We start from the raw sequence: 23489 nt of genomic DNA, 5'->3' as shown, positions 1-23489 counted from the left end.
CTTAGGAGAATAGTGATTAATTTGTCCAACCCAACATGTAGAAGCCTGATTTTTATCTTCAACTGAACTTCATAATGTGTTGTTACACAGAATGAGGTTTGTGGATTGTGTTTCTGATTACTTCAATTGAAAACCCTTAAAAGGCACGGTCTGTGTGGACAAATCAGCAGTTATAGAGGTGTTCCTTGAGTCTGATCAATCTATTGTGAGTACTGAAATGTGCTAAAATTTAATTATAAAGTTAAAAAAAAACAAAAAAATTAAACAAAACGTTGGCGCAAAACTGAAGTATAGTTTAGTTCTACCTAACAAATGTACCTATTGCAGGATTAACAAGGGAGAAACACTGGATGTGAAGGGTTAAAGTTCCTCCTAAGGGAATGCACATTGTGGTGTCGCTATCATGCAGTGTAATTAAACTGTGTGTGAGATTATAGCAGAGATGCCTGCACTGTGCATTTGCAGTAGTACAGTGGCCACACAGATGCACCCACAGCACAGGGAGGGCAGTGAGGGAGTCTGACACCGCTTTACAGTCCCATTGACCTCATCATGAGTTGCACTCTCAACAGGAAGTCTCCCCTGTTTTACACTTTCACTCCAGTGCACTGTGAGCAGCAGCAGCAGCAGCAGGGCCGCTCAAACCAGCTCTGAAACCTTTAAAACCTTGTTTGCCAGGACAGTGTGAGCTCCCATCATGGGCCTGTTTGGAGTAAATATCGGCATTAATATCCACACACAGATCTTTTGCCAGAGGATTATTGAACATTAATTACATTAGCATTTTCTCTCTTACAACAAGGTGGCTTCTTATCTGTGATCTTCAAACTGCGACTGGGAACTATTGATCTGGGCCATGTTGTCATTCAGATGATAATTAGGAGCGGGTGAGGGGTCAGCCTCCAATCCGCTTGAACATCTGGATGAGAGTTCCTCAAGGACAATGGGAGCTGCAGGATGCCGCCACTCTGTCGAGCCCTGCGTGTCTTTATGTGCCTAAGTCCATTATACAAATTGTCTAATTAATTCTCACATTCCAGCAGAGTGGCCCAACAATCAATGGAGACAAAACACTGGGAGAGGAGGCCCAGTCGAAGCCCAGAGTGCAGTTGGAGTTGGTGTGCACGGAGCTGGAGGTGATGCACCTGCTGTAAGGTTTAACTCTGACCTTTTTATAGAAGGCAGAGCTACAGTTCATATTATACAAGCTGTAATTACAAATGTAAAGAGGACAATAGAATTTTGATTGATTATTTTTAACTATTAGTGCAGTGGGGGCACTTTATTTTGTGACTTTAACCATCTTATCTTCCTGTAGAGAACACTGTTAACATTAATCTATAAAAAAAAAAAATCGAGACAACACACTGTGAGTGTGCCTTAGCTATGGAGGTGGGACTACCACAGGTTAGGCTTATCTATAATTAAAACTGTATTTTAAGGACATGCAAATTGAGATATTAGCAGACCTAACATATATCCTTCTCAGTGTGCTGGGGACAGAGTTCAAAAGAATCATTTTACAGAGACCCTGCTTTGCAAAAAGTAGTTCAATGTATTCTTTTTCATGAGTAAATAAAGGTAATCTCCATGGGTGCATTAAATTCTGTCGCCGCTGCGTTTATGTTATCGTTAATGCGATGAATAATTCCGTTTGCACACTGCACAAAAGTGCTTACAGCAGAACTTTGGAAGAATCAACTGAACAAATTGTGTAAGAAATTCCTAAATGGTCGTGTTCTGAGTGTTTAAGTGTGGAAAAGATCTCCTGCCTCTCAGCGGTTTGTACCAAGCTGTACCACTGCATGCTCGACCACTTAGAACAATGGCTTGTTAATCCACAGTTCAAAGGAAACCGGAGCAGAGCAAGACAACAGATGTTGCTCTGGTGAAATTTTTCCAAAAGTACAGATAAGCACTGGATAAAGGGAAAAGGCGGCTGTTTTAGTCTGTAAATTATTATTGCTTGTAAATTGTAACATAAAGAGCCTGTGGTCCTGTTAGTCAGACAGTGTGAGCCGTTGTCGCTACAGGAAACAGCTTATCATGGTTTCTGTTAACATGCTGCAATGTAAATGAACAGCTAAACTGTACTTGATCCAAATGTGCAAATGCAAAACATAAATGTAAATCAGTGTGTGTGCCTGGGGAGGACGCAGACAAACAATGCAAATATTGCCCCCTTGTGGTTCCTGTGCACTTGTGGGTGCTGAGAGGAGCTGGCAGCCATCTGGGACAGCTGAGACAAAGTACCTGTTATCGCTTGATTTCAAGCTGTAAAATAAAAGCTGGGGGAGAAAAGGAGGCACGTTTTTAACCAAGTCTGATATCACAAAGGAATCATGTGTGGCACGAGGGGTAAATCTGTCTTTTTAGGTTTTTGTGTTAAGTGGAAAACGTTTAGCAAGTAAGGATTTCTTTCTGCAACCACATTTAATGCTTTCCCCCCTCACACCAACATCCATGTCCCTCTGCTGTCTCTCTCTCTTTCCCTCTCTCTCTCTCTCTTTCTCTCATTAGAGCAGAGTAAATTTCAATGTCACTTAAAGTCACAGCTGTAATTTATTGGCTCCTTAATACTGACGGACAAAGGTCGTGAGCAGCGCTGTGAGGCGTTCTATCAGGTTTATCTGTGCGGGTCATTAACCTTGACCTGGTGTAAATGCACTTCAGTCCAGGAAGCTCCCCCATACTGCACGCAAACGTTTCCATGCCCCCAAGAAGTTCCTCCCTGCGACGGCCACTCACTCTGCTGCCCTGTTAGCTCAAGTGCTTTAAACTTGCCTTAATTGTCATATGGCAGCCAACGCAGCTTTCTTAATTGATCTGACCTTTCACAGCGCTTTCTAATTTCCAATCCCGCTTTCATTGTTCCATCTGGCACTTTTAAAACGACATCTGGTTGACTGTACTTTACCCGGTGATCTCTGTACAGTTATTTTCAAACTTAATGTATGCTTCAACAGATGTTAGTTTTTATAGGTGAACGAGGAGCGAGGCTGCGCTCTCCGACGCCGGCCAGCGTCCATGATACTTCCCCTGAACAATTCAAATATTGACACCAGAAATTACAACGCAGGTCGCCAGCAAACCCTCTGCTATTATGTTGGGCTTCTTGTTTTTGTTCTCTATTAGCTAAACATCAATTCTCCACAGCTTTCCCCAATCGCTGCCCATAAATAAAACATCAACTTTCAGTCTATGAACAAATAAACAATTCCATCGCCACGCAGAGTTCAGTTTTAGCAAATATGTCTGATGTCAGGAACATTTGTTGAATAAATAATAGGCTAAACATTGGCATTGCTCACCATGGGCACTGAGAGAAAAGCTGTAATAACGCGGCTGCTCAGACCTTTTTTCTAGTGGAAATTGAAATATTCCCCTCACTATCAAGACCACAGCTTCTTTTTTCTTCACTCAAATTGTCTGATGAAACAGCCAGGATCAGTTCCACCATGGGGCATCTTCTTTTTCGGCACATTCTCTACAAGATTTTGATAACTCCAAACTGCAATCTTTCCTACTCAAACATAATCTTCTTTTTAACCCTTTCCCCAAAACTGCTGTGCTCTCGTCTGTCCTCACTATCTCCAAACATGGACGGCATGTTGCAGACATCCCTCCATATCCTTGCCAATGAAAACTTCATTTTATGCTCTGACATTTTTTCCAAAAGATAAATTTCCTATGGCTTGTATTTTCATGGGGAAGTGCTCAGAGATGGCTCTACCTGCAGGCTGTTAAATTAGTGCCATATAATTGACTGATTAAACACTTATTGATTGCTGAGATCTGGATGATGGAGACACAGGATATGGATACTCTTGCCCTTGCATTTTATACTGTCCTCTGTTCATGAGGTGGCATGATACAAAAATTGATCTCTGGCTTGAGAAAACCCTGACTGCTGCGACATTTTGTAGATTGAGGTCTGAACTTTAATCAAGATTACCCAGAATTGATCAGGATTGCAACTTCTTCTGAGCAGGCATTTGAATACATACATGTCAGAAATTAAATGTATTATGTTTGTATTAATTTTCTCATTAACTGTCTAATTGATAACAAAATAAGGCAGTGATGAGCAGTCTCACAGGGCTTTAAGAGACAGGGATTGACTTGCGGCAGCCTCAAGGTCAAAATCTGCTGCTCCCTGAAAGCCTCCAGCCACTGATAGACACGTCTTCCCTCCTGAGCCGTGCTGGAGCGAACACACCACATAACATCTGTTCGCAAACAGCCCTGATGGAGCCGTACTGACACCGAACGCACACCTCACCACCCAATTCCCCGGTCGGGGCCAGATGGCGGCCTGCGCCGCTGCTCCCTCCTCTCCTCGTCCAGGACAAATCATGAGGAAGAATGGCCTGCAGGTACCGCCCCAGGCACGCCTGTGCCACTCACCGCTGACCACCCTCTGGTGGCTTCCAATGTTCCCTCCTGTCAAAAGACAAATTGTCCAACAGACTGCTCTTTTATGAATTCACCCTGCGGTCCATTTCTCAAAAGAGGTTAAGGAAAATCCTTGGCCTGAGCTGCTCAACTTTGAGGCACAACTCTGTTCTCTGAAAAGTTAAGAAGCCTGAAGACAGAGAAAAGCAAAAGGTCCAGGAACAGGGGGCACTCTGAATTTCTCCACAATGGCTTACTGTTAATCTGAGTTCAACTGGCACTGACACCTCACTGCAGTCATCCTCTATATGAGCTCCCTCTGAACTTCCTGACTTCAGAATTATGTGCTTTGCTGCCATCATAAACAGGTACATAAGCGAGGAAGAGGAGAGAACACAGGAGAAACTATTCTTCAGAAACAGTCCAATAGCTTGAAACAGCAAACCTAATTACTGGAAAATAAAATACAGACGATCTCCATCTCCTGGCAAGTGTTTACTTAGTGTCAGTTTGGCAAAGCTGATCCTAAAGTCTGAAAGAATAACCAGAAATGGCTGAGTTTAACCACTAACACCACTTCAGCTCCATTTGATGTGCAAGTCACGCACACACACTGACAGTCGTCAAACAAACAACCAAAACCATCTCATCATAAAATCCAATTGTTCAACAGCAAATTTGCTTTTCTTTGGTTTCTTTCATGTGATTGTGACATATATTTATTGATACATAACTCACTTTGAGTTAGGCCTGGGCTATTTCAGCTCTGAAGTCTTCTTTGTTACAGGTGACCCGGTTAGGAATGTCACCACAGATGAGGGATAAGTGTGATTAATCTCCACTGACACTCTTATGGCACCTTTTACACAGCATTTCATCTTGAGGCTGCACAGGAGAGATGTGTGGGAAACAATATGTCTCTGATGACAGCAAAAATCTGCCTCATGGACAACACCAATATCTGATTATTTAGCCTTTTAGAGGGGTATATATACCTCAGGTTTGCTCCTGTTAACAGTTGCCACTCATATCCTCGCTGGATATTACGAGCAAGCAGCAAATAAAATAGATGAGATTCAGCGTTGTCATTGCACAAATTAAGCTGTAAATACAGCTCCTATAGGTTTACATTATGCATAATGGCCACCATGGTAGTTATAACTACAGCATGGATTGGGCCCAAGCAGGATTTTTATAGGTCACAACACAATTCAACAAAGGGAGAATTTACCAAGCTTAAAAATGCTTAGAAAGACTTAAAAAGTAAAACTTCGTACAGGTCAAATAAACATTGTCCACCTCTTCTGAGCAGGACATTTAATTCAAAGCAGAACACATCCTTAACATTGATCTGGTACAAATACTCCCTAACTTAAAAGACTGGTTTACCCAATATAGCAACACACATATTTTTCTCCTTTGTGGTATGTCGTCATGGAGATAGTTTTTGGTTTAGTTTGTTGAGATTTCCGAGATTATTGCTGAGAATGGATGGTATTTAACTTGTGGTGCTTGCAGCATCAAAAAAAAAAAAAAAACAGCGTTTAAAAACCAAACATTGACATGTCCTCCCAAAAACAATGTCCTGTAATTCTGGATAATCTGCAGACCTCAAAGTCAACCATTTGCAATGAGAAACCTTTTCTCAACAACTGTCATTATTGGTGCGATTTCTCAAAATGTAACTTTTCAGTACCTTGTGTGCCAGAACATAAAATTTAGTTAATCTCCACTTTATTATGGTGGCGACAGAAGTCTCAAAATCTTTCCAAACAAAACCATTACTGTCTGTACAGTACATCTAAAGGGGTCACAGGGAAAATGCTTTTTGGTGAAGTTGGTAAAAAGTCGCTTTAAAGGTTCAAGCTGTCAATACTGTAGATTTTTATCAGTTTCAACAAATATCATGAAAAGGGCTGAACCACTATGGTCTTAATTATAGTCTTGCAATATTCAGTCTTTCTCTAGCACTCAGCACTGAGCCTCCTAAAAAACAAGTCAGGTCAAATAAATATAATAGTTTTATTCTTTAAAAAAAAAAAAAAAAAGGCTAAACTAGCACATCTGAATGTTTTTTGTTGTTTGTTTTCAGCAAAAAGCAGTAAAAAAAAAGAAAAAAAAAAAGATGGGGACTATTTTCAGGTGCAGATTAATAAATACTTGGTATTCCAGTAAGCATTTATAGCAGAAAAGTTATGTGGGAATCGCTCCAGATAAGAAGTGCACATGTTAATGTTATTGAAGTGATGTGCAGCACACAGATAAAAGGCTCTATCGGGTTTTAGACACAGACCACTGTTAGTGGGATCATGTTGTTGTTTTGAGTATTTTTGGTTTTTGCTTGCAGGAAAAATAGGATTTACAAATTAAAGAACTTTTAAGACTCATTATACCTTGCCCAGTCTACTTTGCTACTTTGCAATTACAATTAAATAATGGGAATTAAACCTTTGCTTTCCTGGTACATCTTTAATAAGCCGAAATACGTGGAAATAAACAGTCTGTTCCCCGGTAATTCCCAGAATCATTGCAATAATTCATTTTAAGATTGATCATAAATGAATAATACCCACATATTTATTAAACATGTCCATATCCCAGCCAAAGCAAACACAAACATCTCGACAAGCTTACTTGCCAATATAACAACTCAGACACTGAATCATCTGTGTGTTACTGGTACTGTTTGTAGCCCAGTGACAAATGAGTTGGGCCTGTCAGCTGTGTTCTGGCAACATCTGCTCTAAAAAAAAAAACATAATCACATGTTGCTACTCGTGATCAAACACATCTATCTCAGCTCCGTCCAGACCACAGCCTCTTGACCCATGAAAACATCTGAACTAATATTTACGGCAATTAAGAAGTTGCATAAACATCAAACATTAAGTCAAGGATTATCGAGAAAGCCTCACAAGTGTTCTTAATGAGAAGATATGACTAAATATGGTCAACTGTTACATCATCAGGATGACTCACAGTTTTTCTGGACAGCTCCCATTGATGTATGCAACCACTCTGCGCTGCTATTTCCCGAGCAACACTTCAAGCATGTTTACAGTAAAACCAGGGCTCTCCAGATACACCACACAAGAGTGCACTTGACCGTGTGATGTGTGCTCTCTGAGAATGAGGTGGAGAAAAAAAGAAAAAGATATCTTGAAATACGTAAGTCCCTATGGCGAAAGATCTCCACCAAATTGTGCTGGTGTTATTCATTGAGACTGAGCTAATTAGAGCTGTGCTTCATGGAATAAGAGGTGCAGGGTGGGGGTGTATTTCTTGAAGCACTTGGAGGCTTAATGGTCCAAAGAATTTCTACCTGACGAGGGCATTCCTACCACAGGTATGTGTCCTGACTGCCAGCGGCTCCACCAACCGAACAGCAACTAGCACACTACTACAAGTGTTTACACTGCACTTTGGCACTGCGACTTTATTTAATGCACCTTCCTTTAAAAAAAAAAAAAGAAAAAGCACTGTGTATTTACATTAATAGAGTGAATATGAAAAACTTAAAAATGGGGACGCTAAGCCTTTATGGTTTCAATCAGAACCTATTGGGGCCATGGCGTAAGCTCATCCCCACAGAACTGTGGCTGTAGCCCACTCACTGTCAGAGTGGAGCCAGTTGGCGCTGCAGGGAGGGCAGGGATAGAGGGAGAGTGTGGGTTGGGAGGGATTGGAGGAGGGGGTGGGTTATGGAGGTTGTGGTGCTGGTGGTGGTGGGGAGGGTTGCTCTTCTGCCTTCAATCCCACATGATCTCACTGGTCCTGGAGAGTATATCAGGCAAAAGCAGCGTGATCATTAAATGCCCATGCTGCAAATCTTTTTAATTATTCTCCTTCCTCCCTAGCCTTTTAATGAGAGGAGTATCCACAGATAATGCGGGTAATTGGACAATGGGATTCACTCATTCAATTATTGACCACTGAATCTGCTCAAGAGTTGATGGGTAATTCTCATTCTCTGCTCTGGCTCCAAGGCTCAGCATTCAGCACCCTGATGAAAAAAAAAAACCCAAAGAATGCTCCGTCTGGTGGATTGTATGTTGTTTAAATACATTTTTGGGCCCTGTCCAAAAACCGTATTAAATTATAATTTGTTTGAACCATGAAAGGGCTGGATCTAAATACTGTGTGGCAGGCCTATCCATTGCTAAGTAACCTCCGGTATGCGACGTTGGCCTTTGCACTTAAAACCACATATAGCCATTTTCAGTGGGAGACGTGTATGTTGAGTGATCGGCTTTTGTTTGAAAGAAATTGAAATCATAGATGAGTCTGGACCAGTCATTTTAATGATCTGCTTTGAGTCTGGCAGCACAGTTCAGCTGCACTCAGACAGTCTACTGAAATGACATTAAATGTTCAAAGTAGCCATTAAAGGAATAGTTTGACATTCAATAAACTTGTTACTGGTGAAGACTTTCATGACTGTAAAGGAAAAGGAAGGTACAAGGCAACAGATTTTTAGTTAGTTTAGCATACAGGCTAGCACAGACATTATGGCTCTTAGCTTACAAATACCCAATTACTGTAGTCCCCGTTTGTTGAAAAGTTGAAGCTATTGCAGCTTCGCAGAAATGATTCTGCAGCTTTCATGAAGAGAGATAAGAATGAATGAAGAAAGAGACTCCTTTTTTAACAATAAAAAGTGAGTTCTGTTATAACTATTATTATTGAGTGTTTCCTGGAGGTAAATTCCTTCCACACCACATAAACAGTTCAGTACAGTAACTTACTATATCTTTACAGGTAGTTAGGGTACGTCCTAGCCAACATGGGATTGCAACTTGGAGTGTAAACACTGCTCTCTGGCTAAAAAAAAAAGAAAAAAAAAAAGGCAACTGCTTTCCCCCCATCTGAACCCCCCGCTTAACGCTCAATTGAAAAAAGCCAGTCTCTGGATTAAGGACTTCTCCAGTTTGAGTGAATTTCAAACCTGAAGGCAAAATCTACAAACCACAGTGAAAACCCAAGAGAGTGGGAGAATTCCCCCACTGATCATCCAATTTGGCTGATAGCAGTGTGTGTAGAACAAAAAAAAGAAAGAAAACAGGGAGAGAAAAAAATCTCAGAGGAATCTTCCATCACCCGGCTTCTTAGCGGCGGCCCACATTGATGCAGCGCATTAATCATGAGCAGACAAACAGCATGTTGTGTCTGTTGGTAATTGTGACTCTCAACCATACTTAGCCTATAGCTACTCTCAACATGAGCTGATAAACCACTCTATTACTACAGCACAATGTAGGACACGTTCCGTCAGCGGCGGCTTGAGAGCAAAGAGCTTCCTGCAGCAATATCACAAAAGGCAGTTTATCTGTGTCCAGTAATAGAATTACACACATTCTGCTGAGGAGAAGCTAAGATATTTTCTCAGTGGCATTGCTCTATTAGAAGAAACATATTTTACACGGGGAGGAAGAGGCTTGCTATTGCTAGCTTTCCAGCACAGCGTTTATGTTATAACAGCCACCCCACCCCCCCCCCCCAAACCCGCCCGCCGCCACCGCCACCGCCACCGCCACCGCCACCGCCAAACCCCCCTCGATCCACTTGTGAAATTCACACCTCCAGCTAGAGTCATTATCATAATTGTTACCAAATACTGTAACTCCCAAGTTTTAATTGCAATACCATTAATTTCCAATCTGAATGATTCCCTTGCACAGACAATTTCATTTCCAAATTGACATCCCCACTTAAATGATTTCATATAAACACAGTGATAAAAAATAATAATATCTCAAGGGCCAAATAGAAAGAAAGAAGAGGGTGGGGTGGTGGGGGGTTTCAATATTATGGTTTAGAGACAGGCAAACTGTATCAAGAACTAGTCACGGTTGCTCCTCCAAGGCTTTAAAACAAATATGCCCTTCAACTGACGCGTTATCATCGTCTCTGCAATGCAAATAAACTATGCCTTGCCTCATTGCTTTTCAAGATAAAAGACCAGTCGTTTGGGCATAATGGTCAGGGCCAACAAAATGAAATAATAAACCATTCATTAAATCAAGCACACAAGTGGTAACTTTTCTAATAAAAGATTCTGAAAGTTTAATTAATAGCAGTCGTTAGTGCTCGTTTAAAACTTATCGATTTAAACATAACAATATGTTAAAATAATGTATCCTGCAACAGTCATCGCCCTCCCTCAGCAGGGCCTCTGCTCACACCACATTGTAATCAACAGATTGTTAGACATGCATTTTCTGGGCCACTGACAAAGCCTGATGTATGGGGTCGAAGGGAGCGTTCGTAATCCATCCATTGCTGCAATTTATTATCTTATTTTAATTGTATACACAAACATTGAGGTGATTTAGGTGACACGGTGGAAAGATGAAATCCGTTTATATTAAAAGGGTTGCTCACCCCTGAAGCCCACTGCCAGCAACACCTTTCAATGACTGCTTTTAACAACATGGTTATTGTTTTATTGATCAGGGTTTTATTACATATTTGACACCCATGTTATGTGTTAATCGAACTGCATATAATTTTTTGACACATATTTTACGAGATTATGACTGCAATTAATTTAATAACTATTATTTTTTCGGTGATTTCAGTCTTAACGAGGTTTGTGGGAGAGTGCTCCATTCGTCTTGGCCGTGTTGTCACTCATGCACTCTCTGGCACGGTGGCGCAGTGCATGACCTTAATGGAAGCCACGGAAATGGCCAATCGAGCTAGCGTCCGCACTCTCCGGCTCATCCCACAGCCACCTCCTTTTGTTCTAGGAAGTGATATCACTATTAAGGAAGCCATTCACAGCCATATAATTCCTCCTTTCTACACTTAAACACTCCGAGCTTATGGGAAAATTATACAACTCAGCCTTTGCTCAAAAGTACCTTGAGGATGTGTCATTTTTCAGCCAGTGTACATTTAACCTGGGAGGGGGAAAAAAATAACCATTTTCCACAATGTGAAGAAGGATTAATATCTTTTCTTAAAACACAAATTATGCAACATTGGCTTCGCACACAGTAAATCAGGAAAACATGGACGCCTGCTGACGGTACGTGGGCAGTTAAAGCAGGACAGGGGGACATGGAACATAACAACGTGTCAGGCGGAGATAAAGCTCGCACATCTATAAAGGCAGACACAGAACGGGGGCCACTGTTGGTCAATAGCCTCCATCTGTGTCTCCTCTCATCTTTAAGAAGTGCACATCTGCTGAACATGGCACAATTTATCTATCAGAATAATTATTAATTAATAGTTCATCTCATCCCCCATAATTGAGGACAGATCTGGAACGCCATTAGCTGTGATAATAAAGAGAGCGATACCTCCCGCCCACCTGAGCACACAGGGAAAAGCCTCCTCTGCTCCGGTTCTTTGTGGCCTTGTCAGCAAATGTATTCTTTTGCAGTGAGCAGTAGTTAACAACTTATAGGTTTGTCAAACCAATTTCATTCTTTTTTAAATCTTCATAGCAATTATCTTTTTGCATAATCAGTTTCAGGACCTTGGGGGTCTACTGGGTCTTGTAACGTCTTTAAAATAATTGTTCAGATAGTAATTTGAAGTTTTGTGGAAATTGCTTAATAATCAGATCCCAAAGTCAATATTTGGCTGAGGAACTAAGTTGTAGATGGAGAAGACTTCATGGGGCGCCGACAGAAAAGAGGACCGGCTAAAAATAAAATCACATCAGAAGTTAGAGCCAACTCAACATAAAGACGTGTACGTGCATGCTCTGATGTTCAAGTGTGTGTCCGCTTGCATGTTCCAGCTGGCGCGTGTCCGACGTGCATGCACATTACACTGTGGCTCATGTGTGCGTGACAGAGTTTAGCTGTACAGGTGCACACCTAGAGACAGAATTCAGATAGTAGTAGACCCATGTGAAGTTGTAGTAATTTTCCATTTTAACACACCATCATAAGAAGCAAAGTCAGACAGATATCAGTGGGAATAAGGCTATATTATCATGAAACATTAACAGCTGTTGTGGCCCTAACGCGGTGGTTATCTACGATGAGTATTTGAAAGATATCCAACTTAAAGGGAGGGGGCGCTGACTTTTATGTTTGTCCGAATTACCCTTGTAATGAGATGTATCTGAGTCTGTAGTAATGACGGTAATGAGAAAGATAAAATGACAATCTGTAAAACAGAACTAGCATATCAATGACTCTGCCGACAGACCGCACAGTCTGATGTACTGTGCGCGAGGACAAAAGGAAGCACAACAGCCATGATCCAAAACAGCAAGGACAAATAATAGAAAATACAGGTCTAACACCGTGCTCCCCTTGACTCCTAAAGTATATATGAATCACTACCCTTATTATCACTCTGACACAGCGAGGAGCTTTGCTTTATGAATGCTACTTAAGGAGTATCTCATAATGTGCACTGACTAAACCCAATCATAATCTGTCTTGCCCAATAACAACAAGACAATGCTTTACAGAAAACGTCTGATGTCATATCATCATTACACTAATAGCAAAAGTGCGGGCTACTCTTAGCCCCACCCAATTAGTCATTTTAAACTGCTTATTGGTGAGAAAGCGTCAATGATCAATTCAAGCATTTAGCCCATGGAGCAGGGCTTGAGTCGGTGCCAACACTGATTATCTAAAGGAGAAAACTGGTCTGTAATAATGGGTATTTCTCATGATGCCTCTGTGAAGCTGCAGACATTGTTCATTTTCTATCAGTGCTGCATAAATCGAGTTTTATATCATTTCTGCATAAATGTAAAGCTTAAGTTTATCATTATTTATGTCAGTTAGCTTTCCTGTACCATTTCCATAATGCTTAACACTTAATGTCATACATGTTGAGGTTATCAGTGCTGTTAATTTAACAATTTATCAATTAAGTATGTGGAAGATGTGCAGTGATAAACTCACAGAGAACTGAACTCACTCTGCAGTGCTCCTCATTTTGTTTCGTTGTTTCAGCTCGTCTTAGTTTTATAGCCACTCCAATTATTTGTTTCAGTCACACCTTTCTTCATTGGCATCTTTTCCGGTCAGACGATTTTTTGTGAAAAAAAACTGTGAATACAATGGAATACATAGACTTGTGGTTAGAAACACAACTTTAAATTAAAGTCAATGTTGGTCTGAATCTGCTGGATTCGAATGGCAAATGTTAGCTAACAAGATACCAACTTTGTCTACAGATAATGTGTCCATATTGTACTTTAACTTGTTTCCAAAAAATCTACTGACAGCTGCTTGAAGCTAAGTCTTCCATATGTGCACATTCATGCATGTGCACATGAACACATATGCACCGTGGGATTTCCTGGCGCTTGCCAAAGGTTTTGATGACACCTTGACTGATGGACACAGATACAGACCAATCAGTGTTTGGGTGTTGGGTGAGGTGATAATAACTGGGACAGGTAGCATAATAAACATCAAGTTACACTTAAAATAGTATAATCATAAAAATGATCATTTTAATTGTGGAATAAACTTAATTGCTTTTGTGTTTTTTAATATTTGGACACCAGGACAATCCAATAGAAACCAACACACACTGACAGAATTATCTTATTGTATTTTTAGTACCCCTATATACTTTATCTAAAAAGCATATCCTACTGGAAAAACTCTGGAATCATATCACCAACAGATTGGAAAAATGATGAACGATACTTTAAATGACAGTTGAGGAGGCACCCAGTATATGGTGCTATAGCCAAACTGTATATACACATATATTATACAGTATATACTGTATATAGAATATACTGATAATTTAAAGAATATTCTGGAGTAACAGATGTAAGGTACTAATTAATCAGAAGATTTTGTGAGACAACAGTGTTTTAGGTTTACCATTGTTTGATCTTTGTTAATATCCAGTGTAACACAATACAACCTCAGACATTAACGAACCTTTCAGCTATGCAAATTAAATACAGAATATTGACTGAGTAAAATGAAATAGATTGCCTGAAACCAGTATAGAAGCTCTGAAATCAGAGCAATACGCCTAAATGTTAATAGAAAAAAATCTATTTAGCCTTTTAGTGGGTTGAATAACTTCAAGGCTTTTTACGAACACCCCATGGATCATCAGGAGGTCCCAGGTGGGACTGTTGCCTTAGGAAACTCTCACTTCCTCCACTGTGGAGAGAATCCCCAGTTGGTTTAAGTCATATACTGTTAGAAGCCAAAGAATCCAATTTACCCCATTCCCATACTTCTTTGATTTCCTTTGCTTTGTAAGGTCATTTATCTGCAATCTTAATTTGGAAACTCTGATTTCTTCCCTCTATGACAAGCAGCAGGAGTCTCTCTCCCCCCACCCTTGTCAGCTGTCATAAAGGTAGGCAGGTGTCCTTAAAGATGTAGAAAAACTTGAATATAACAGACATGTTCAATTAGAGCAAAATGATCTCCAAAATGAATTATTGTGTTCTTAATGGGCTGAGCAGAAACTCTCCCCCAGGGCACACAAGGTGAGCTCTGCTTTAAGGTACAACACTTTCACTGGATCAGAACAAGCTGCTCCACAGGAAACTCGGTGGTAGTTAATGAACACCATTAATAACTGTGGGAATGTATACTCTTAAAGATATTTACCAGTAGTAGAGCAGTCGGTCTGTCAGAAAGGGATTCTTTGATTTCACATTATATGACTGGGCTCAGTTTCTCAGAGGTGATTTTTCAGGATTATCACCTGATCCAGAGAGGAAATAGCTACTGGAGCTGAGTAGACTGTCGGGGGAGCCAGTAATGTGGCCAATAGCTGACATCTCAACTAGGTAATAAAGTTTAAGGACACTCAGTCAGTGTTGTGGTAAAATATAAGCACATTTCACATTTTCTTGATGATGTTTTGTGTTTTCTGATGCCTATTTATTCCAACAGAACAGATTTAATTTAAAAAGCCAACACTGCATACAATTACTGTATAATTTCACATTAGTTAGCAAAGAACGCACATATTCATCACTTGACATGAAGCAACTGCTCCATTTGTTTGTTTTCTCATCTGTCAAATTTTGGAGATGCACCTTTTATCTGTCTGAGGATTATGACATCTGCCTATAAAAATAAACCTGGCCCAACAGGGTTAACCATTTAAGAAAGAAGAGAGAGAATATGACATCAAGTGTCGCCTTCCCTTTGTCTTAGCCAGCCTCAAGGTGACATGGGAGTCTGCTCTCATCACCAGAGCCAACTATGACACTTATTCTCCGTGGAACTCATTAAGGGGCAAAGGGGACCTCTGCACCGGCAGCATGTTCAACAAACTAAGACATTTTACTAAACCAGAAAAAAAAATGAGGAGAGGGGATAGAGAGAGAGAAAAAAAACACAACTAGCATTCAGTTCAATGAAACACCTGCTAGGGCCATGCATACACACATGGTATAAATGTTAAGTTGTCCTTCCAAGGTGATCTGGAGTCTGGACAAGTGAGAAGGAAGCAACAATCTCTATAAGACTTTCTCATGGCTGAATAAAGTGTTGACGCTGCATTCACATGGGATTATCTGTGAATTCAAAGGAAAAAAGTAATTTCTATCACATGTCTCAGTCTTCTCTTAACATTTTGTTAGGCTGCAGGCTTGTTGCTAAATAAAAACATTTTTTTTTTCCATTTCATACCATTCTTTTGTGAATTTTTGACATTTAGCTCAGGTGTCTCTCATTTCTCTTGATCTTTGTGCTGTTACTGCAGTTTGATTGGATCCACCTGTGGTGAATTCAGTTGATTGGACATGATGAAAGACACACATCTGTCTATACAAGGTCTCACAGCTGACAATGCACATCAGCGCAAGAAACCCAAAGCATGGAGGAACTGCCTGCAGACAAATAACTTTTTTACTGAGCTCTTGTATATCACCTTAATGCAACATCAAAGCCTTGTTGCTGTTGTCATGTATCTTCATCACCGGGTGTTCCTGCTGCGGTTCATTTCATCATTTCAAATCCATCTCTCACACTTTCTTTCTGACCTTTGTAACACAAATCTACCTATGGCACGTACTGTATGTGCAAGAGAGTCATTTAAATTGGGACGACCCAGATTTGCCTCTGTCGTTAAAACCAAATCATCATCAAGTTAACAGACAGGATAAACAGGTTCATGAGCTACAAAGAGCACATAAACAAAATGAGAAGCAAAGGTCGACGTCTTGTTTACAACTGTGTGTAATGGAGCGGGCTGTGAGTGCAGCGAGGGGGGTCAGAGGGGCTGTCACCGAGACATACTGTAATCTGTACCTGAACTTGATCTCAAACCGTCGCTTCACTCAGCATTAGGGAAAGCTGTAATGAGGTGGAGTGTCTGCCACTGTGACGCAAGGCCACACAGCTCGTTCCAAAGACAGCACATTAACCAAGTAACCTACAGAACTATACCATGATCGGTGACACAAAACCAGCTGTATCATCATCAACTATTTGCCAAAAGAGTGGGAATTTTGGTCCTGTGAGCCTTCGGATAAAAACATGAGAGCACAGTCTTGATTTGTTTTTTTGTTTTTTTTTCCATCGCACTGTATCATCATCACAATCCAAATAAAATGAGAGGATGAGGAGGTGGAGGAGGAGGAGGAAAGAAAGAAAGCACTAGAATCTCTCAGTGGAAGTTCTCTTCAGGAGTTATATTTACACTGAGTGCACCATAGTGGGAGCTCAGTAGACAAATACTCTCACATCTTAATTTTTCAATTAGCATGGCTCTTGTTCTCTAAACATATGCAAACACAGCGGGGCGTCTATTAAAATGCAACTCTGGTGTTGAGCCTAATTAGAGTAAATTGGTTGGCTTGTATTCGGAGAAATTTGAATGCAGCTCACTATCCATGTTTCACTGCGTGTTTCGCCCCAACAAACAAACTGGCACTCGCTGCCTCATAAATATGTTCAGCAGAAATGCAGCTTTGAAGGAGTGAGAGAGATGTTGTTTGGGTGTGTGTGGATGTATGTACAGTACATATGTTCAGATAAATTTTCCATAAGTGGTCTCTTCCAAAAATGGAGGATTAGAATGAATGAATGCAGCCACTTGGTGCTCGTATGGTGTTTTCTATTATCCAATAACTGTAACCGTATAAAAGCTCTATAATGTGTCCTGATTGCTTCATAATATATTTGTATAGGGAATTACAGTATATTTTAAAGTGAAATTTCCTTATATCACATGGTGTCTGCATTTGTCTTTGGCTTCATGGAGGGAAATAACTCAAACTAATAAAATGTTGCTGTCTCAGTGATGTTTTGATAGCAGCGGATCTCCAGGATTTTTTTTTGCCAACGTCATTGGAACATTGGAAAGGCTTGCAGTACAGTAGGCACTAGGCCAAATGGACCCTGTGCAATATAAAGGATAATTTGTCCTGCATGCTCTCTGCTTTGCTGTGAAGTTAACAGCTTCCTCCACAGCAACGAGCAACAGAGGACTTTGTAGCAGCCCCGCTGCTCGAGAACCTAATGCAGGAGGCTGACGACGCCGAGCTGTGATGAAACTGTGTTAGACACTGGCCTCAGTTGTGTGCAGCCTCATGTTTTTGACTTGAGGTAATCAGGTTTGTCATACGAACTACATTTTATATTTGTGATGCAATGGACCAGATGGCAGATGAAATGACTCTGAGAGCCGATGTGAAAGACAAAGGGAGAGTGGGCACTGCTGAGGAGAGCTCTCGCTGTCTGAGAGGAGGTAAGTTATTGTGACTCATGGTCTGTGGAAAAAAAAATCCCACCGAGTACTTTGTCTCTGATAAATCCCAGTTAAGGTTAAGTGTCTTTCCTCCTGTCCCAGACATTGTGTGTTTTATGTGTCAAAGTTGCACAGTTACAGAACAATCTCTGTCTTATGCAGTGGTAAAAACAAATGGATCTTGTCAGTCGTTTGCTTACATACATTCCTTAAATTGTGTCGATGTTTCCAAATTCGAGTTTGCATTTTGATTTAAAACATGAAGTGAAATTATCTTCAGATTCACTGCTGTGAGTAACTGTGGTGTCTAATGAGTGAGCGCGGCTCGCCAAAACACTGGAACAAAACCTGAAAAATGCATAGTGTGCCTGCAGGCCTTATTTCTCTATCAGCTAATGGTCATGGGCATGGACTAGCTGCACTTCTTACTTAATTCATTAGATAACCTGGGAGCATCAAGCTGCTTCTCGACTCAAACATACGCGCAGACGGCACTGATTTGGACTTGTACTTCAAATGCCAATCCCTGCCTTCACTTCTCATTCAATCACTGTGATATGACCGATAAAAAACACAGGCACTTCTAATGAGAGATGAAAGAAAACTTTCAGCTCACAAAGAGTGATGACAAAAGGTGATATTTTGAACTTTGTTATTTCATATTTATTAAAAACAGCTAATGAAATCTTAAAAATGACCAATACAGCCCTGAGCAACGTCCATTTGTATCTCTCTTTCAACAATTTAGGCAAGACAAATACAGTTTATTCGACTTACAAAAATGTGTCCAGAGTGTGAATAAATCATTAGGCATTAAATGTTAAATAAAACAGAGAAAGGAACGGTGAATAATTCATTTTAAATAGGTGGTGAAAAAGTAAACAGTCTGAAGCCAGCGCAATAATTCATTAATATCTATTTAAATCAGATGTTAACAAACAAATCTACTCCCGCATTTCACAGCCTAACTCCGCATTATAATACATCTGATGTTTTAGAAATTTTCCACAGCACACATCAGGTACAGACACTTTGACAGTGTGGGTTTTATACATTTTCACGGGTGACACTTGTTAACCTGCACATTGTGAACCTCCACTGACCTCGTTCTCTACCAGTATGTTGCATTTGTTGGTGTATTGCAATTTCCTTTCAATGGAGACTCTTCATTCTTCTGGTTTTAAACACTACTTCAATATTTAACTGATTGGAAAGTCATCTGAAGACAGAGAAACGTCTCTGTCTGCTGCTGAGTCATTATCAGTGGCAGCTTGTAGCAGGTACAATCAGAATTAACAATAAGGTAAACAAATAAAACATTATAGTTGGATAGAAGTGGCTTTAAAAAGTGATGATTATCAAACACTGTACCATACTGTCATATGTCTCACTAGCATCTTTTAACTTTGTGTCATACCATGTTCCAATGTGTCATCAAGCTGTATTGTTTGATATTAGATTGTATCATATTGTTTTGTATTAGCGTTGTGATAGTTATGTGTTATTTCCTGTTTTATCAGCAGCTAAAATATCTGCATATTAGGCCAGTTAGTCCAGTTTGAACCAAACCCTGGAGCGTTTACCCCCTTGGTGCGGTTTGTTTGGGTCGGTGTGAACGCTGGCCTCAAATTCTGGTGCGGACCAAACAGCCGCTGTCTGGTCCGCCTCGGAGGGGTGGTCTCGGTCCGCTGATATACACTCAGATTCGGCACCAACATTAAAATAAGCCGACGATGCTCCATGATGCGAGGAAGTCGCTTTACTCAGCTGAACTGTCGGACCAATAACCGAACGGCATTGTGGCCATGTGACTTTTGTTTACAGTTTTTGGACCGTTTGAGTTTGGCCTTAGTGAACGCAGACCAGACCGAACTGAAAAACTGCAACAATGTATCATCCTTGCGTTGGTTTCGAATCGGATAACGCACGTTTAGGTGTGAACCCGCCCTAAGTCCTCAACTAAATTGTACTTGTACAAATGTTTAACTGCACCTGTAGCTAATAGGTGTGTCTTCATTTATTTGAAATATTTTTTTCTCTTGGACAGAAAGGGTCCAAAGTGAGGCTCAAGTTGGCAACGGGAGACTCAGTGCAGCTGCAGAAAATGAGCCTGGGGACAGCAGCAGAGAAACAGATGCTCAGCAGCCTACAGAGTGTGACAGCTTCACTGCCCCTCTTTTCTCTTTGAAAATGTACCTGAGGAGATCTTCCTCCGTAGCATCTTCCAGCACAGACTCTCTGTCGTCCTCTCAGCAGAGCAACATGGGAGGTTAGTGACACCATCACTTATTCAACCCCCATGTCTGATGTCCTCACACACGGCTGTCAGACCCGTCAGATAAACACAAACTGAAAGAGAAAAAAATATTTTGTTGAGTCCTCAGTAAAATTGTTATGAAATTAACTTTTTCATCCAAACACAGCTTTTCTACTGATGAAATAAACGATTATTAATATGCTGAATAATAATGCCACAGACAGAATAAGAAATTTGACAAATTGCAAGCTTTATGCCTCACCATGCTGTGAGAATGCTTAAATACAGTTCATATAATCAATTATGAAAATGTGTGAATAATTTAGAAACTGAAACTACAGCAAAAAAGAGAAAGACTAAAGCAAAAAAAAAAAATGCCACCAAAGTAGACTCTAGATACAGCAGCATAACTGATTACAGCGCAGACTGTTTATATTCTTATGCACTTGTATTAAATTAAATATTAAGTAATTTAAAAAAAAAAAAAAAAAAAGAATTTAAATTAAAGAGATAGTTCAACATTTTACAAAATACCCTTACTCACTTTCTTTCCAATGAAAGAGATAACTGATCCATGTTTAAAAAGGAGTTAGAGTTAGGACACAAGACATGAGGTCATATATTTTGTCTGTTCATGGTCAGTCTCATTTGATAATTTCATACTTTATAGCACCCACAGGGCCACCATTTGGCAAAGGCTGTTGAGAAGACACACAGCATTGTGTCACTGCCATCACACCAAGTTGGAAATGCTTCTGGCAAAGTATACAAGGGAGACTTCTAGTAATTGATTATGTCGACAAACAGCTTTCTTGCTTGTCTCTCTGTGAGGGAGCGAGGCATGATTTCCTAAATTATGCATGTATAAAGGAAGGAAAGGGGGCTTTTAAAATGTTATAAGATATAAGTGAAGACAAGCTGCTCTTACAGCAACACAAATGATTTATGTCCCAAGATATGGTTTAAACTTCCCACATTATTTCAAAGAGGTCAGTGTAAAAGAGTGACTGGGTTAAAGGCTTGTATGAAGCCAAGAAATGTGTGTCTTCCTCAGTTGACTGTGCAGGAATGGTCCTGAACTGTCTCTTCTGCCGCTTCTACGATATGATACGTATGCTACCAAGCTCCTGTGAGAGAGTTGCCTATCGCTGCTGCCCCAACTACAAACAAGCCCTGACAACAGTGTCTACACCCAGCACTGATGAGGACGCATGCATTGACTTGGACTGTGGTCTGTTCAGTTCCTGTGAAGATGCAAGTGACTGCCTGGAGCTGGCTATGGAGATCTCTGAAATATGCTACAGCTAAACCATTGCTAATCACCATTCAACAAAAGAACTGGATTATCATAAATCAGACTGTCCCAAGTGAACTGGAGGATACTGAAGTATTAAAACCTCAATAAATCCAGCAAGGAAGATAACTGAAGCTGTTATGCATCATTTGTGATATTCAAATGACAATAAATGCATAAATTACCCATTTGTGTATGTGTCATGTAGTTTTACTAGCAAACTTATCTGGACATAAAGTGTGTAGGCTACTGCTGCTGCCATGTTGCTATCTTAAGGTGGTGGATATTGACCAGACAAACCTGGTTCTACGTCAATGATGCAGTGTTTCACAGTTATTTTAAGGATGTATTGTGAGCACACACAAACTTTGCCTGTTATTCACAAGAACAAGCTGAAAATGACCTTTGGAAGGACACTCAAATGTCAAATAAACGCACAAGCTCTGTGCCATAGCATCTCCTCCTCAAGACAAAACAAATTCTATATTTGGGATAACGCCACATACATTCTCAAGAAATCCACCAACTGATCGATATTATTATGCTTTAACTATTTAAGAATACAGTAGGCCTAACAGACTTGGTAAACTCTCACACTCCCTTATTGAACTAAGGTGCTTGGTAAATGACTATAAAATTCAGAAATATACTTGTCAATCATTAACATGAACTTGATAATTATTTATAATTGACAATGTAACTCAAAGTTTACCGTCGGCGCCATCTTGGGTCTCAAGCACAGAGAGAAACATTTCTTGTTAACCATTTCACTCACAACCATATTAATACTCTAAATGCCGTTACAAAACCGGACCAGCACTTATTTTAAACACGTGTGTATGTTGAAAATGTTTTAAAACATAAATATCACTACCTGTAAAACCGGAGGAGTGAGACAGGTGGCAGTGCAGCATGGCGCAGAAGAATCAGGAAGTAAACAGAAGCACGTACCGTCCACCTGTCCTTACGCAAAGAGGGTCCCAGACCGAAGAAAAAAACGCAACACTGCCTCCTGCTGGTTACACTGAAATGCTCTTTAGTGTATGATAGGGTACTATCCTTGTCATCTAATCAAGATATAACTCGAGGTATTGAATTAGCCATTATGGTTCATATTAATTTATTTTTCTCAAAGACATAACATTTTCAAGATAAAACAAACAAAATTAGAAAAATATTAACATAGCCTACATTTCATGTGTGTCACACAAATTTGATTATCCTTTAAAGCAGAAGTAAGTGATATATTTGTGTTAATATAAGTCTTAAATAGTTATATCTTCCGACAGCAATCACTTACAAAGAGTGTTTGGTCTGAAACACGGGTCTGTCAGTCCCTCTGCTCTGCTCTGAGCTGAGGAGAAAACATTTATCGTAGCCTATCCTACAGTTTTTATCCAATGAGGAGAGAGAACGGCATGCAGGGCTGTGTGTGCAGCCAAGGGACGCCGTGAATGTGGCGACGTAGGGACGAGGACTGTTATGGTGCGTTCAAGGAAACTTGTATTTTTCCGACCGTGAAGTCGTACCAGTTCGATCTGGTACGAGTTCACCGGTCGGAAGTTACGAGTGGCCGTTATAGTGACTTTCACCGGTAAAACAGGTCGGAAAAACACGAGTGGGTTGCCTGGAACGCTTGTAAAGTCCTAAGTTGTGACTTGAAGCTGTAATTTACGATTTCAAAAGCCTGCCTGGAACGCAGCATTAGCGAAAACGACCGGACCACTTACTTCTGCTTTAATTATAAATCAGAACCAACAGCAGTCACTCCCCGTGCACAGTGATGAGCCTTGGGTGACCCTGACCCAGGGTCACTCATGTTTGTCCTTACATGTTTGTCCTTGTTATGCTGCACACAAGTGGAACAAAATACCAGCA

General features: G+C 40.4%; 1 protein-coding gene across 1 annotated transcript; it reads left to right on the top strand.

Annotated features, from left to right (window-relative positions):
- The first annotated feature begins 17879 nt into the window (after positions 1 to 17879).
- Positions 17880 to 21625, top strand: mdfic2 (MyoD family inhibitor domain containing 2). Its single transcript, XM_085777894.1, has 3 exons — positions 17880 to 18060; positions 20108 to 20329; positions 21372 to 21625. Exons 1-3 carry the CDS (start codon positions 17964 to 17966, stop codon positions 21623 to 21625), a joined length of 573 nt encoding a protein of 190 aa, XP_085634020.1. The 5' UTR covers positions 17880 to 17963.
- Positions 21626 to 23489: the final 1864 nt, after the last annotated feature.

Source organism: Trachurus japonicus, chromosome 5 (assembly GCF_045865225.1).
Source record: "Trachurus japonicus isolate A0001 chromosome 5, Traja_1.0".
Classification (NCBI taxonomy): domain Eukaryota; kingdom Metazoa; phylum Chordata; class Actinopteri; order Carangiformes; family Carangidae; genus Trachurus; species Trachurus japonicus.
The sequence above is the reverse complement of the archived record's forward strand: the minus strand, read 5'-3'. Positions and strand labels throughout refer to the sequence as shown.

Excerpts from the sequence above, each read along its gene's own strand:
- mdfic2 (XM_085777894.1), top strand. The coding sequence starts at position 17,964 with ATGGACCAGATGGCAGATGAAATGACTCTGAGAGCCGATGTGAAAGAC. Across the intron at positions 18,061-20,107 it reads CTCTCGCTGTCTGAGAGGAG|AAAGGGTCCAAAGTGAGGCT; the intron begins GTAAGTTATTGT and ends TCTCTTGGACAG. Across the intron at positions 20,330-21,371 it reads TCAGCAGAGCAACATGGGAG|TTGACTGTGCAGGAATGGTC; the intron begins GTTAGTGACACC and ends TGTCTTCCTCAG.